We start from the raw sequence: 15,842 nt of genomic DNA on the forward strand, positions 1-15,842 counted from the left end.
GCTTTGACTACCTATTAATTGCTTTAAGCCAATGCAAACCTGTTTTTCAATATATAATAAATGTTTTAAAAAAATTATTAACAGCTTAAGTATTACTTTAGACTTGGCAGGGCTACTGTGACTGATCAAGGATTTTGATCTGGGATAGTATGGCCCTTCAACTTTCTGATGTGTAAATTAAATCTATAGATTCATCTCACAAGAGTGTAAACTAAGCACATTACATTAAAACTACACTCCTGCAGGGAAACAATGATAGAATCTCATGTGAATTCTTTCATGGGTGCTCATCATAAATCAGTAAAGTACTAATTTTATACAAAAAATATTGTTAGTCCTCTAAAGTGTTTTTTTATAGATGTTAGTGTGGTGCCATATTTTGGTTGCTTACTGCCCCTGACAGTTAACGACCCAAGAGTGCACAAGATAATGAAGCATTCCATTTCTAAATTCAATGATGTCAGCAAGCAGGTTTACAAATTCGCTTTGGCTTGAGCATTTACAGCAGTACACTGGGTAAAACACAGTTGTGTCCTTGATATTTACTTTATCACTGGCTTACTTGCACATCCTCAAACTCAGAAAATCTACATAACATAAATAAATTAAAAGACAGTGCTACAATTCATCCCAAGGTCAATAGATTGCTTTCAATAATATTAAAATAAAACTCTGTTTTATATTTTATTGTGTTTGTGTGGCAGTTTGCACTGCTGCCTCACAGCTTCAGGAGCCCAGATTTGATCCTGGCCTTGAGGGTTGATGTGGTGACATTGTTGGATCTGCTACTTTTCACATAATAATGGCTGGATGACAGAATTGACGGTTTTGTGGCCAAGTTTGTGGATGATACAAAGATAGGTGGAGGAACAGGTACTGTTGAGGTGTCTGCAGAAGTAATTGGACAGATTAGGAGAACGGATAAAGAAATGGCAGATGGAGTACAGTATAGGCAAGTGTATGTCATGTACTTTGGTGGAAGGGATAAAAGCACAGACTAGTTTCAAATTGGGGAGTGAATTCAGAAATCAGAGGTGCAAAGGGACTTGGGAATCCTCATGCAGGAATCCCTAAAGGTTAACTTGCTGATTGAGTTGATAGTAAGAAAGTCAAACGCAATGTTAGCATTAATTTGAAGAGTACTAGAATATAAAAACAAGAATGTAATGCTGTGGAACTCAGCAGGCCAGGCAGCATCTATGGAAAAGAGTACAGTACACATTTCAGGCCAAGACTCTTCAGCAGGACCTTAAAGTGGGGGAGGGAAAGAAGAAACACACCTCCCTTTGGTGCTCCTCCCCCTTTTCTTTCTTCCATGGCCTTCTGTCCTCTCCTATCAGATTCCTCCTTCTCCAGCCCTGTTTCTCTTTCACCAATCAACTTCTCAGCTCTTTACTTCACCCTCCCCCTCCCCGTTTCACTTATCACTCATGCCCCTCCCCCTACCTTTTAACTCTGACCCCTCACCTTTTGTTCTCCAGTCCTGATGAAGGGCCTTGGCCCAAAACGTCGACTATACTCTTCCATAGATGCTGCCTGGCCTGCTGCGTCCTCCCTCCGGCATCTTGTGTGTGTTGCTTGGATTTCTAGCATCTGCAGATTTTCTCTTGTGTGCTAAGTGCTTCCAGTATTTTTCCTTCAAAATAGATTCAATAGATAAATGTCACGTACATTTATATTCAGTTTTACTATGTTTTGTATCAAATAATGTAGATTACTCCTTTGAAGAAAGCTTGACTATATCCTGCTATGTTTCACTATCATTGCACCAGATTTGATCTGATGTATTTATTCTGCCTAGGGTTCAGCTATCTATTTAACCACCCAGTACTATAATACCTTCGGAAAGCTAACATACCACAAATTACAATGTAATGTGACACAAGATTTAGAAGTTTATATTATCAATTGCATGGTAAGCCCTGATTAATTAAACAAGGTGCAGAATTTTCCACAGATTTATATTGAGAGTTTCACCCAGTGGCCCAGCAGATTAAGATGATGTGAACCTTACAGATCTAGAAATCATCTGATCATGTTAGTGAAAATCAATAGCTTATCAATGGAATGCTGTAATTGCACTTTGCAAACACTGATGTGAGAGTAAAATTGGCAGTCTCTGCTGATTGCTGTTCAATAATCTTCTGAGAGGGTGGTTATAATCATCTATTTCTAATTTTTCCTTTTCCTTGTTTTTCTTGCTTTCTTAGATAGACCCTCATGGTTGAGGATGACTTTCTTCCATTCCAGTTCTGTGCTTTTTGAGATGGCTTACGAGGCTAAAATGGGACTTGTGGATTTCAGAACAGGTGGGGCAGGAAGTGCTTAATGGTGGGGTGGGGGAGGAGGAAAGAGGGTGACTGTGATTCTACCTGCACCCACTGTGGGAGATGAAGTCCTGAGAGCAAGCTCCATTTTGAGCAATCATGGATCAGGGATTCTTTTCAAGGAAGCTTTGAGATTGTCCTTGAATTGTTCCATGTGTCCACTGGTAAAGTCTTGTCATGGCAGAGGTTTAAATAGAGGGTCTGTTTTGGCAGGCTAGTGAATGATTTGCACACAAGCATTGGAAGTAGAGTTGGAGTCACTAAGCACCCCTCAAGTCCATTTTCCATTTAATAAGATCAGCTTGCAATGTTAACTCTATATTCCATCTGCTCATGATCTTCGTCCCATGATGGTTTACCGATTTTATGTGAGTAGCTAACCATGGCCAAAGTGGGTGCAACCGTACACGTAGCCCGCATAGTGACTTCACTAGCTCAGAAGGCCCCTGTTCATAATGTTCCAGCTCAAATAATCAGAAAGATTTCAGCTCGTATTCAGTCAGCTTCATACAGAACATTGGGCCCCTGTAAGTTCCATGGTCAAACTTCTGTCCTTTATTCTTGTATATCTTGCATGTTTTAGCTTTGTGGAAGATTTTCTTCTCTCCTGATTAAACAAAGATATGGACACACTTAGTAAGATCCACACATTCAGTCTTTTAAATCTGTCCAGGAATGTCATATCTTCTTACTACCTTGTTACAACAGAGTAGACTCGATGGGGCAAATGGCCTAACTCAGCTCTTATGTCGTATGGCCTTATTCTTCTTGGTCTTCATGGTGGCCTCTATTTCCTTAATAATCAACTATTTGGTAATTGATCCATTTACAACAGTGTTTAGTGAGCTAGAGTACATCTTTAACACCACCCAGAAAGGACATCCTAATCTGAAACACACATGCTAGGGAATTACATGCACCTTAAAAATATGCAGGCTGAACACAGGTGTGGCTGCAGCCAGTATGCTCTGTTCTTAACATAATATTGCAGTCATAATTGTCAATAATAATTCATCACCCATGGGGTGCAAATGCCGTGAGGAAGACTTGCTGATTTATGTTATGTATTTCAAAATGGTGTGTCAAAAGTTGGGAGGAGGCATTTGCATTCTTTTCAAATGACTCAATTTTAATGGCTTTGGGAAGTGTGAGGAAATTATGGAAGGGTAAGGTGTATTTTAATATTGTTATTGTCCAATTAATTTGTTTACTTAACTCATTAATGTAGAGGTGATGAATATCACTGACGGTAATAAAAAAAAGTGGCGTTATTGTCATGTCCAAAGTACAAATTAGCTTGCAGATTAAGTTTTAAGCAACACTCACAACATGCTGGAGGAACTCAGCAGGTTGGGTAGCATCCGTGGAAAGGATCGGTCGATGTTTCAGGCCAGAACCCTTCGTCAGGACTGTAGGGGGAAGGGGCAGAGGCCCTATAAAGAAGGTGGGGGGAGGGTGGGAAGGAGAAGGCTGGTAGGTTCCAGGTGAAAAACCAGTAAGGGGAAAGATAAAAGGGTGAGGGAAGGAAGGCAGGGAGGTGATAGGCAGGAAAGGTGAAGAAAGAATAGGGGAAAACACAATGGGTAGTAGAAGGAGGCAGAACCATGAGGGAGGTGGTAGGCAGCTGGGGGAGGGAGCAGAGTGACATAGAGATAGGGGAAGGGAGGGGGAGGGAATTACCGGAAGTTGGAGAATTCTATGTTCATACCAGGGGGCTGGAGACTACCTAGACGGTATATGAGGTGTTGCTACTCCAACCTGAGTTTGGCCTCATCATGGCAGTAGAGGAGGCCATGTATGGACATATCTGAATGGGAGTGGGAAGCAGAGTTGAAGTGTGTGGCTACTGGGAATGTTGCTTTGACCCCAGCATCTGCAGATTATTTTGTGTTTAGATTAAATTTTTATCTCTGTAATTGTATGGCAGCCATCGTTGATCCTTTATAAGAATAGTTCACTCATCTTTTTTTTAGCTTTGATTCCCTTTCAGGAAACAGGTTAACTTTGCCTGATTACCTGGACTTTTTTTTCTGTGGTCTCTAAAGCCTTAATTGAAACTTCAAACATTTCCCTATGATGTATTAACTGGCCTCCTATCATTTTGCATCTCCCCCTCCCCCTCCAGCTTTCAAATCCCTTACTCACTCTTCCTTCAGTTAGTCCTGACGAAGAGTCTCGGCCTGAAACATCGACTGCGCCTCTTCCTGTAGATGCTGCTTGGCCTGCTGCGTTCACCGGCAACTTTGATGTATGTTGTTTATTAACTGGCCTTGTAGTTTTCTGAATTTCTGATAATATACAATGAAATCAAATGACCATTGAAAAAAATTCAAAGTTCAAAATAAATGTATTATCAAAGTATCTGTATGTCACTATATACAATCCTGAGATTCATTTTTTTGTAAGCATACTCAGTAAATCTTTACAGAATAATAATCATAAAGACTGTACCAACTTTGGCATTCAACCAGTGTGCAAAAGACAACAAATACAAATGTATACATACAAACATAAATAAATAAATAAATAAATAAGCAATAAATATTTAAGTTGAGTCCATAGGCTGTGAAGTTAAATTAAACTATCCCCTTTGGTTCATGAACCTGATGGTTGAGGGGTAATAACTGTTCCTGAAGCTGGTGGTGTGATTCCTGAGGTTCCTGTACCACCTTCTTAATGGCAACAGAGAGCAGTGAGCTTGAGCTGGCTGGTGGGAGTCCCTGATGATGCATGCTGCTTTCCTGCGACAACGCTCCATGTGGATGTGTTCAGTGGTGGGGAGTGTTTTACCTGTGATGGGCTGGACAGTATCCACTACTTTTTGTAGGATTTTTCTTTCAAGGGCATTGGTGTCTCCATACCAGGCTGTGATGCAGCCAGTCAATATACTCTCCACCACACATCTATAGAAGTTTGTCAAAGTTTTAGATGTCATGCCAAATCTTTGCAAACTCCTAAGGAAGTAGAGGCGCTACTGTGCTTCCTTCGTAATTGCACTTATGTGCTGGGCCCAGGCAGGTCCTCCAAAATAATAACACTGAGGAATTTAAGGTTGCTGACCCTCTCCACCTCTCATCCCATTAGGGCTGGCTCAGGGACCTCTGGCTTCTTCCTCCTGAAGTCAATAATCAGCTCCTTTGCGTTGCTGATATTTGGGTGAGAGGTGGCACCACCCAGTCAGATTTTCAATCTCCCTCCTATATGCTAATTCATCACCATCTTTGATTTGGCCTCTGCCAGTGGTGTCATCAGCAAAGTTGAATATGGCATTGGCGCTGTGCTTAGCCACACAGGCCAAAGTGTAAAGTGAGTAGAGTAGGGGGCTAAGCATACAGCCTTGTGCATCTGTGTTGATGGAAATTGTGGAGGAGATGTTGTTGCCAATCCAAACTGGAGTCTGCAAGTGAGGAAATCAAGGATCCAATTGCACAGGGAGGTATTGAGACCAAGGTCTTGAAACTTATTGACTGGTTTTGAGGGGATGATCGTATTGAATGCTGAGCTGTAGTCGATAAAGAGCATCCTGATGTATGTGTCTTTGCTGTCCAGATGTTCAGGGTTGAGTGAAGAGCCAATGAGATGGTATCTGCTGTAGACCTGTTGCGCCAGTAGGCGAATTGGCACAGATCCGTGACGTTTCTCATGCAGGAGTTGATACGTTTCATCATCAACCTCTCAAAGCACTTCATCACTGTCGATGTAAGTGCTACTGGACGATAGTTATTGAGGCAAGTTACCATGTTCTTCCTGGGCACTGGTATAAGTGGTCCCTCAGACTGCCGAAATGAGATGTTAAAGATCTCAGTGAACACTCCAGCCAGTTGATGAACACAGGTCTTTCGTACTTGGCCAGAATACTTTTTGTGGGTTCACCTCCTGAAGGCTGCTCAGCGACTGAAATCATAGGATCATCAGGGACTGTGGGAGTTCGTGATGGTTCTTCCAGGTTTTGGATTGGAGACAAATGGATTCAGAAATTAATATTTTATTTTTAAACCCTGCAAAAAAATCTACTAGTGAAGCCAATATATTTAATCTGTGAAAAATCTATTCATATGACTAAATGAGAATCTTCCGGAGGGAAGGCCTCAAAATCCCCGGCTTTGCCTGCTGTTGGCGACCGAGATTGAGGTCGAATCGTTCGGACAGAGATGGCGCTCGGTACTCGGTGTCAGAGAGCTGATTGGAGGCTCGAAGTTTTTCGGACGACTCAGAGCCGGACTGTGGTCAGGCATGACAGGGAGAGTTTTTCTTCCTTCTCCCGTCTGCGTGAGATGTGGGACATTTGAGAGACTTTGAACTTTTTACTGTGCCATGGACTGTTCTTCATCAAGTTATGGTATTGTTGCACTGTTGTGACTATATGTCATAATTATGTGGTTTTATTAGTTTTTTTCAGTCTTGGTCTGTCCTGTGTTTTGTCATATCACACTGGAGGAAATATTGTATCATTTCTTAATGCATGCATTACTAAATGACAATAAAAGAGGACTGCATGTCTTCATAATCTAAATGCCCTGAGCAATCTCTTAAAGTTTAAAGTTCTATTGACTCCGCATCAAAGCCTTAAAAAAGAAATATATAACAATGGGGTAAACAGCCCTTTGTTTGCAAATTACTTCCTGATATTTCCACTGGTACTTGGAGGTAGCACATGTGAAAACAATAACAGAATGCAGAATAAAGTGTAACGGGTGCAGAGAAAACATCGTGTAGGTAGACAGTAAGGTGCAAGTTAATAATAAGGTAGACAGTGAAGTTAAGATTGAACTGTATTTTACAGCATGATAGAAGCTGTCCTTGAGCCTGCTGGCATTTGCTTTCAGGTACATTTTTTATCTCTGCCCAAGGGGAGAGAGAGGAAGAGAGAATGTTTAGGCTGGGTGGGATCTTTGATTATGCTTGCAGCTTTAATGAGGCAGCAGGAAGTGTAGACAGAGTCCGTGGAGGGGAGGCTCGTTTCTTTGTTGTACTGAGGTGCATCCACAACTCTGCAGTTTTGTGCAATCATGGCAGAGCAGTTACCATACTTATCCATGATGCATCCAGATAGAATGCTTCCTGTGGTGCAGCAATATAAATGTTGAAGGTTAAATGGGACATATCAAATTCCTTTAGTCTCCTGAAACAGTATGAGCTTTCTTGGTCATAGTTGGACCAAGACAGGCTGTTGGTGATGTTCACTCCTAGGAACTTGAAGCCCTCTGATCTCTCAACCACAATGCCATTGACATAAACAGGAGTATGTGCACTGCCCACTTCCTGAAGTCAATGACCAACTCTGCTGTTTTACAGAGGCTTTCTCTACCTCTTTCACGTACCCTGAGACACTGACCACTACGGTGGTATCAATTTGCAAACTTGTAGATGGAGTTAGAGCAGAATCTGGCCACTCAATTGAGTATACAGGAGTAGTGTGGTGATGGTGGGCGGGCTGAGGATGTAGCCTTATGGGGGTCCCAGTGTTTAGAATAATCGTGGCAGAGGTGTTGCTGCCTATCCTTGCTGATTGAACGTTGTTGGTCTAGAAGTCAAGGGTAGTTGCAAAGGGAAGTGTTGAGTTCCAGACTTGGTTGCATTTTAAGATTATTTCCTCTTGCTATTAATTTCCCTACCAGAGGCAACAGCTATCTTATATGTTGGTAAGATAATTCTCTTAAAAATGTCACTGATATCAACATCAAAGTACATTTATTATCAAAGAATATGTAAATTATACACCTTGAGATTTGTTTGCCTACAGGCAGCCACAAAGCAAGAAACCCAAAGAACCCAATTTTAAGCAAAAAGTAACCATAATCACCGTGGAGAGAAAGAGGGAAAAAGCCCATCATGCAAATAATAGGAGGAAACGACAGCATTCCAAACCACATTAAGTCCTTAGATCCACTCACCTGAGCAGTTGGAGTAGGCCCAAGCCTTGATCTCAGTTCATCATATTAGCGGGGCAAGAACACCACGAAAGTCGCAGAGATAACAGCCACAGGAGAGAGGAATGAACATGGCGAGAAAGTGAGCGAAATCAACCTGACCTTCGCCTCTGCACTCAGCTTTCCAGTCTATCTGGAAGGTTATCTTCTGAACATAATAAATTCTGCAAGAAGAGAGAATAAACTGACCAGTGCATGAAGCAAGTATATCACATTGACATCCATGAATCGGTAATTAGCGGAGGGGCTACTATATTTCCACTGAGGAAATATTTGCATATTGTCTCATTATATTTTTCTGCCGCATTTGTTGTGCTAGTCGTCCCAGAAACAGCAGGGGATTCCCTTTAACAAAAAAATCAATTAAATATAGCAGTTTTTGCTTGTTTCCTCCGACCTGAAATTGAAAATGTACAAATATTTTCTAATTTTCATGTTTTGTGCACCAACATCAGTCTCCAATTCACGTCAAGGTCTTCTGTCCAAGCAATTAGACATTAATGGTTTATGGCTTAAAAAGCATGTCTGTTTAAATACAGTTGCAGTAGAACAATATGTATTAAATGGTGTGCACCTGCCATATCATCTGCCTTAACATGATCAATGACATTTATAATCCAGTTATTACTACAGAGATAGATTTCAAATGACTGACTTTACTTTATTGTCACCAAACAATTGATACTAGAGCATACAATCATCGCAGCGATATTTGATACTGCGCTTCACGCTCCCTGGAGTACAAATCGATAGTAAAGGGAAACTAAGGTAGTGTAAAAAAAACTGAGAGGCAGGTCCGGATATTTGGAGGGTACGGCCCAGATCCGGGTCAGGATCTGTTCAGCAGTCTTATCACAGTTGGAAAGAAGCTGTTCCCAAATCTGGCCGTACGAGTCTTCAAGCTCCTGAGCCTTCTCCTGGAGGGAAGAGGGACGAAAAGCGTGTTGGCTGGGTGGGTCGTGTCCTTGACTATCCTGGCAGCACTGCTCTGACAGTGTGCGGTGTAAAGTGAGTCCAAGGACGGAAGATCGGTTTGTGTGATGTACTGGGCTGTGTTCACGATCTTCTGCAGCTTCTTCCGGTATTGGACAGAACAACTTCCATACCAGGTTGTGATGCACCCTAGAAGAATGCTTTCTACGGTGCATCTATAAAAATGAGTGAGGGTTTTAGGGGACAGACTTAATGCATTGTACATCATATTTCAAAGCTACTCTTTTGCATGGATCATCTTTATACTTTATTGTCGCCAAACAATTGGTACTGGAACGTACAATCATCACAGTGATATTTGATTCTGCGCTTCGCACTCCCTGGATTACAAATAATAAATATTAAAAATAGTTAAAATTAGTAAATATTAAAAATTTAAATTATAAATCATAAATAGAAAATAGAAAAATGGGAAGTAAGGTAGTGCAAAAAAACCGAGAGGTTTTCTGATTAAGAATGTACGTCAGTAATGCAAGAAAGAAAGCTTTGCAGAAGGGTTATTTACCCCTGTTAAAATCATTGTTACTTACCATCCATTATTTAGGAAGCCTCCAGAAATGAAACCAATCACTTGAGCAATTTGCAGCCCAGGGAATCAGCAATATCTGAATAGACAACAAAACTTCTGTTGAACCTGAAGCATAGTACCGAACTAAGCTTCCGCCAGGACCCCAAAGCTCAGGAGAACCAGTGATCTTGCTGGAAGAGTGTAGGTGCACTGTAGCAATTAAAGTCACTGATTCTGAAATAACAGATGAGTAAAACCAGAAAGGCTATAGAAAGTAAATTGACAGTCTAAATTTTCAAATGCATCTTCTGGTTACATTGTGGAAGTTTAGACCTCTTGGTTAGATTGTGGAAGTGCACTCACAGACTGATGAAACTCTACATTGATTCAAATGTCATGGTGGCATTTAGTTTGCTGAAGGGTTAAGATTTTCTATATAGATATTTCAAAAGATTTTAAATGCATTCAATAAATATAATTAGTAAACGGCCTGTTTTATTACCCGTGTGTTTTTGTAATATGAGTATCACCCATGTTGATGCCACTGATGTTGCTCTATAATTGTGGCTTGCAATACTGGACAGTAACTGTGCAATACTGTATAGAGAATGGCTGTAATCTATCAGGTTTTAAGTGTTCAAAACCCTCAGCTTAATTTTAGAATTAAAATTCTCTTGTTAATATTTTTTAACCTAAGCATTGTGAGCAAGAGATTTCACCTGTTTTCTCCTAATTTTCTGCACCAACATTGGAAAATGTTTTGTGGAACCTTTGGGTCAAATTGTACAAGTGGCTATTTATAGTATCTCCTCAGATTTCTCTGTTACTTTTGCCAAAGATATGTTGGCAGTCAGAGGAAATACTACATTAATTACATCCAAATGTATTTCAATTTGATACAAATGATAGAAAGCATCAAATAAGTTTCTATTATAGGGGTTACTGTGATTTTCTCAAGACTTCCTAGGCCATTCACTCCATCAAATATATGTCAGCTCTTAGAGATGTCCCATTCCACCCATCTTCCCTTAATCTTTTGTCTCTACCAGGAGCATCAATTCCTGTCTCCTCTGTACAATCATAATCATTTACTGTAGCCAGGTTACAGATATGTAGTGCAATAAATTCTCATTTTTAAGATCCACATTGATTTACAGATGTGTACCTGCTTCCTGGATTAAAACAGATTCTGAAATGAATAATGTCTTTACTTTAATAAAGTAAATAAGGATCTTAGCGAGGTTAACATGTTAAGCTAGTGGTCTGTCTGAAACAGAAACAGAAATTGCTGGAAATACTTATCTAGTTAAGCAGTATGTGTGGGCAGAGAGATTTGGCTCGAACCATTAACCTTTCTTGCTCCATAGTAGTATTTCCTGTTAGCAATATCTGTAACAGCTACTTGAAGGTTACTAACTTCAATTCCCTCGCTGATACAGTTGGCAATGCAATTCATATTTATCAAAAGATACTAGTTTCTCAGCATTGCTTGAGAGTTCTTTGGTTTATTTTTCAAGTGATTAGGCAACACATCAGCAGCTATTTGTGAAGGAAATGATGTCATAATGGTCACAATACAATTGACACATGACTGATACAATTCAGGACTCCTGACATTAATTATACTACTGAAAAGAGCCAGGCTCTTTAAACTGCTTACAAAAAATACATAGAAAAATTCAAAAAAAAAGCAAAGAAATTTAATTTCTGTAAAACCTCAGCATGCTCCAAAGTGCTTTACAACCAATATAGTATCTTTTAAGTACAGTCACTATTATAAAATAGTTAAAAAACTAACTGCAAAATGATCACCATAAAGCAATTAATATCAGTGATAATAGCTTTATTGAAGGGAAGTTTTGATCTATTTCAGTAAATAATATAGTGATATATTAAGTCACTCTATCTAATTTTAGATAATGTCACGTTGCAGTTATAGCTATGCTAGGTCAGTACAACACAATTCCACTCAGAAGTTACAAACATGACCCAGCTTTCAATCAGTCGAAACTGTTCAAAATGAACACAGTTAACACCAATTTATCATACTGAATAAACATCATCACCAATGAATTACTGCCAGAGAACACAAGTGACAGCTGGAGTAAGGAATTACATTAAAACAATATTAATGTTCAACTAGGATATACACACTTAAACTGCAATACAAGGTCATTCCTAATGGTGTTGAAGGCTTTAAAAGGCAAACTACTCAATTTCACAAAAAAATCACCACCTTTTAATAAAATTTCCAACTCTGAAATTTTTTTTTGAACATGGAAGTTTTTTTTTATATTTTTGTTAAGTTTTACTGATAATATACAAACAGAAACACCTCATCATTTGCAATTTTGTTAACCATGGCAGATCCATCCAACACCTTTCATTTTTCCTTATTTTTAGTTTCCTAAAATTCTCAAGTAAGTAATTGCTTTAGAGCATTAATTCTGCATTTATAGTTATTTGGAATAGTGCATACCAATTTTTTACATCTTGGTGTGAAAGTGTTTTCAATATATTTTTAACAGGCTCAGTTTGAATTTTATTTTCACTTCTAGATTCTATTTTAAAAGAATTCAGCAATCCACATTTAACTTAACAACCCTCTTATATAAACGTATTTAACTTACACAGCTTTGTATGTGATGAGCACCATTTGATATTGTTTGAATCGTTGAGCCATTAGACCATAAGGACAAATACATTGCAAAGTAAATAGTACTTCTACATTTATTTTAATATACTGCCACAGAAACTGACATTGCAACAGATCACGTAGCACACAACCACAAAAAAGAGTAAAGGACAATACATTTAAGAATATAAGCCACTTCATTCATCAATTCACAGTGTGTAAAAGATGTCATATATTCTTCAAACTAATTTATTTCATTACATTCCTATATCTAATATTGGCCCCTCATTAAAAACAGTGCTTTGTTTATTAAAATCATGAAGCATGACAGAAATGTATTGTAATTCTTTAAATGTTTCGTCTGAGGGACCTTCGCCTTCTGTTGTAGTAATGCCTGAGCATGTGCTGCCTTGAGAAGTTCATCATGTAGTTTTGTTTACGTGTCCTGCAAGCAAAGGAAATGAGCTGAATACAGCACCGACACTCAGATAGTTCTCAAATTGTCTGTAACTGCAGACAAATAAAAAGGAATAAATAACAACACAGAACTCAGGTACTTACAAGACCACTTCCACATGATCTAAAGCCCATTGGTCATGGCCTGCTCCATTGTGACGTGGTTGCCACCATCTTAGTAGTACCCCTTTAACTCGTGCTTCTCTGTGGCAACAAAGATCAAGATGTTATTTAGTGTAATTTCAAAACATTTGAGCATATTTTGTTTAAGCTTTCATGAAAAGTGATTTCCTTTGTAGTTATTACTACATGGGTATAAATTACCCAGGCAGACTGTCCACTGGATTTAAAACACACAGTATATTGACTCTCCTACACGAGCAAGCTCTCATAACATTATTAAATTCAGAAGTTTCCTGTAGGTACATAGAAGATAGAACATAAAAATTTACAGCACATTACAGGCCCTTCGACCCACAATGTTGTGCCGACCATGTAAACTACTCCAGAAACCGCCTAGAATTTCCCTAGCACTTAGCCCTCTATTTTTCTAAGCTCCATGTACCTATCTAAGACACTCTTAAAAGACCCTATTGTATCCGCCTCCACCACCTTTGCTGGCAGTGCATTCCACGCACCCACCACTCTGTATGAAAAACTTACCGCTGACACCCCCTCGGTACCTATTTCCAAACGCCTTAAAACTATGTCCCCAGTGTTAGCCATTTCAGCCCTGGGAAAAAGCCTCTGGCTATCCACACAATCAATGCCTCTCATCATCTTATACACCTCTATCAGGTCACCTCTCATCCTCCGTCACTTCAAGGAGAAAAGGCCAAGTTCACTCAGCCTATTCTCATAAGGTACGCCCTCCAACGCAGACAACATCCTTGTAAATCTCCTCTGCACTAAAATCATAGTCAGCAGCCCAGACAAAGTGGTCAGTCTCTGCATTCATCGGATGAGAGAGCCTGGATGGCTCTCAGGGCCAGAACGTCTGAAGTGCTCACCTGGAGTCACTGTAATAACAACTGGTGCTTACCCATGTCTCTACAGAGCAGCTGGCAGATCAGCCAGCTCACTGCTCCCTGCTAAGGCCGGTCCACACTGCCGGGAGCTGGGCTCTCCCAGGCCTCAGCTGGTGAGAGGCTCCTGTCATTCCGTGATCCAACACTGCTGATTAACTGGACTGCAGAAAGGTGAGAGTCTCTATCTAACCTTTCCCAGGGTATCTGACTCAATCCAGAGCAACTGCGGTACTGGGGAGAACTAAACTGGAGGAATGTTGCCTTGTGGGCTGGTACTTTGGGCAGAAAAGTTATGTATGCAGAAGTATTTTATCAATTAAGTGAGGTCAAAAGATGGATCTAATTATTTTTTAATTTTTAAAAATCCTCCAGATGATTCAGTTGAAAGCCCGAATGTTTCTCAGCTGTGTCGTTGATTTGGGAGTAGGAAGCTGGCAGAAGGGCGCAGTCACGAGACATCAATGAGGGTTTTCACAACTATGATACGGGAAACAAAGGTGGCCATGTGTCAGTGTGAGCAACAGCCAGCCATGTGACTTTCCCTGACACCGAGGATCAACACCGAGTGCACTGTGAGATTAGCCTGCAAAACTCGGTCAGACATTCAGCTGGTTAATGAACAATTCCTGAGAGGCTGACATTACAGCCACGACTGTACGACTACTGGCTTGGTTGATCCAGTCAAAAATAAACTCTTGTATTCTCCTTTGCAGAACTACCTGTGCTGATCAACACGCATCAGTGAATGAATCCTTGATCCATTTCAATAGGCTGCAGCTTGCCCTGGCATGTCTTGTACAAATGTATAACTTGTTTGCCATTGCTTGTTTGAGTGGAGATTCTTACTGCTGGAGCAGCATCCTACCAGGGCTTTGTGACAGAGGCTCCAGTGTGCTTCCTGCCCCCCTGCCCCTGCTATCTACCCCCAGCCCACAGGACCTTCCTCCTGGGACCTGTGTTGCCACCTGTGTTTCATCAAATCTAGGGATTCCTTCCTCTTCCTCTGTAACAACGTTTTCCTCCACTACAGACATCCGGGAGCTGCGCGGAGAGGGTGCCTTTGAGGGACTCAAGCGTTCCTGACAAAGCTGTGCAGTAAATTGTTGTCAAGTGAGCCTAGTTACCTCACAAACTGCCCACGTCTTGGTTTAATGCACAATTCTGAGTGTAAACCATGCTAATAGCTTCCAGAAGTCTGACAATTTCATGATTTGATTGAGAAAACATAGCACATTTTTACCAGACTAGAAAAAAAACATGAAATCTTATTTCTTGGCAAATTGAAAATTTGGATATGATTGGAGAATGGTTGATGACCTTAATTAGAAAAATAATAATTTTACTGTTTCATAGTCCAGTGGGTTAAATAAAGGAAAACCTGGGTCAAGTTTGGAATTCATTGAAGTAACAATGACACATGGTTCATTAGATCCAATGAAAAAAGGTGGTGCTGATTCTGACTGCAGGTAAAAAAGGCAGTACTGTAATTGAGTGTGGGCATGTGGCCAAGTGGTTAAGGCATTGGACTGGCTACCTGAAGGTTGTGAGTTCGAGCCCCAGCCAAGGAAACATGTTGTGTCCTTGAGCAAGGCACTTAATCACACATTGCTCAGCGACGACACTGGTGCCAAGCTGTATGGGTCCTAATGCCCTTCCCCCTAATGCCCTTCCCTTGGACAACATTGGTGTCGTGGAGAGGGGAAACTTGCAGCATGGGCAACTGCTGGTCTTCCATACAACCTTGCCCAGGCCTGCGCCCTGGAGAGTGAAGACTTTCAAGGCGCAGATCCATGGTCTCGCAAGACTAACGGATCTGTAATAGGTACAGCATGATGTGTTGATGTTAAACTTTGCTTTGGTCAAAACAATTGCCATTTCATCAATGCAAACTGGTGGAAAAATTGTGGTAAAGAGCTAAGGTACAAAATGAAATAGTAATAAGCAGCTCTAAACTGAATGAAGTTT

The 15,842-nt window shown here is 40.4% G+C and overlaps 1 protein-coding gene and 1 long non-coding RNA gene across 4 annotated transcripts in view; both read right to left on the minus strand.

Annotated features, from left to right (window-relative positions):
• Positions 1–1,473: 1,473 nt before the first annotated feature.
• Positions 1,474–8,344, minus strand: LOC134359506 (uncharacterized). The gene is made up of 3 exons (XR_010021129.1): positions 8,222–8,344; positions 4,473–4,615; positions 1,474–1,636 (listed from the first exon to the last, which is right to left on the minus strand). It is a non-coding gene; the product is annotated as an uncharacterized LOC134359506 (long non-coding RNA).
• A 2,948-nt stretch (positions 8,345–11,292) lies between these two features.
• Positions 11,293–15,842, minus strand: part of reln (reelin) — a 329,082-nt gene continuing 324,532 nt past the window's right edge. Inside the window, exons 64-65 of one of the 3 annotated variants that reach the window (XM_063072853.1) lie at positions 12,955–13,053; positions 11,293–12,838 (exon numbers count right to left, since the gene is read on the minus strand). In XM_063072853.1, the coding sequence (XP_062928923.1) occupies positions 12,742–12,838; positions 12,955–13,053 (196 nt within the window). In that variant the 3' untranslated portion in view covers positions 11,293–12,741. The remainder of the gene's footprint in view (positions 12,839–12,954; positions 13,054–15,842) is intronic. The other 2 variants (XM_063072851.1, XM_063072852.1) reach the window with 2 other exon arrangements.

Source organism: Mobula hypostoma, chromosome 20, assembly GCF_963921235.1.
Source record: "Mobula hypostoma chromosome 20, sMobHyp1.1, whole genome shotgun sequence".
NCBI classification, from domain to species: domain Eukaryota; kingdom Metazoa; phylum Chordata; class Chondrichthyes; order Myliobatiformes; family Myliobatidae; genus Mobula; species Mobula hypostoma.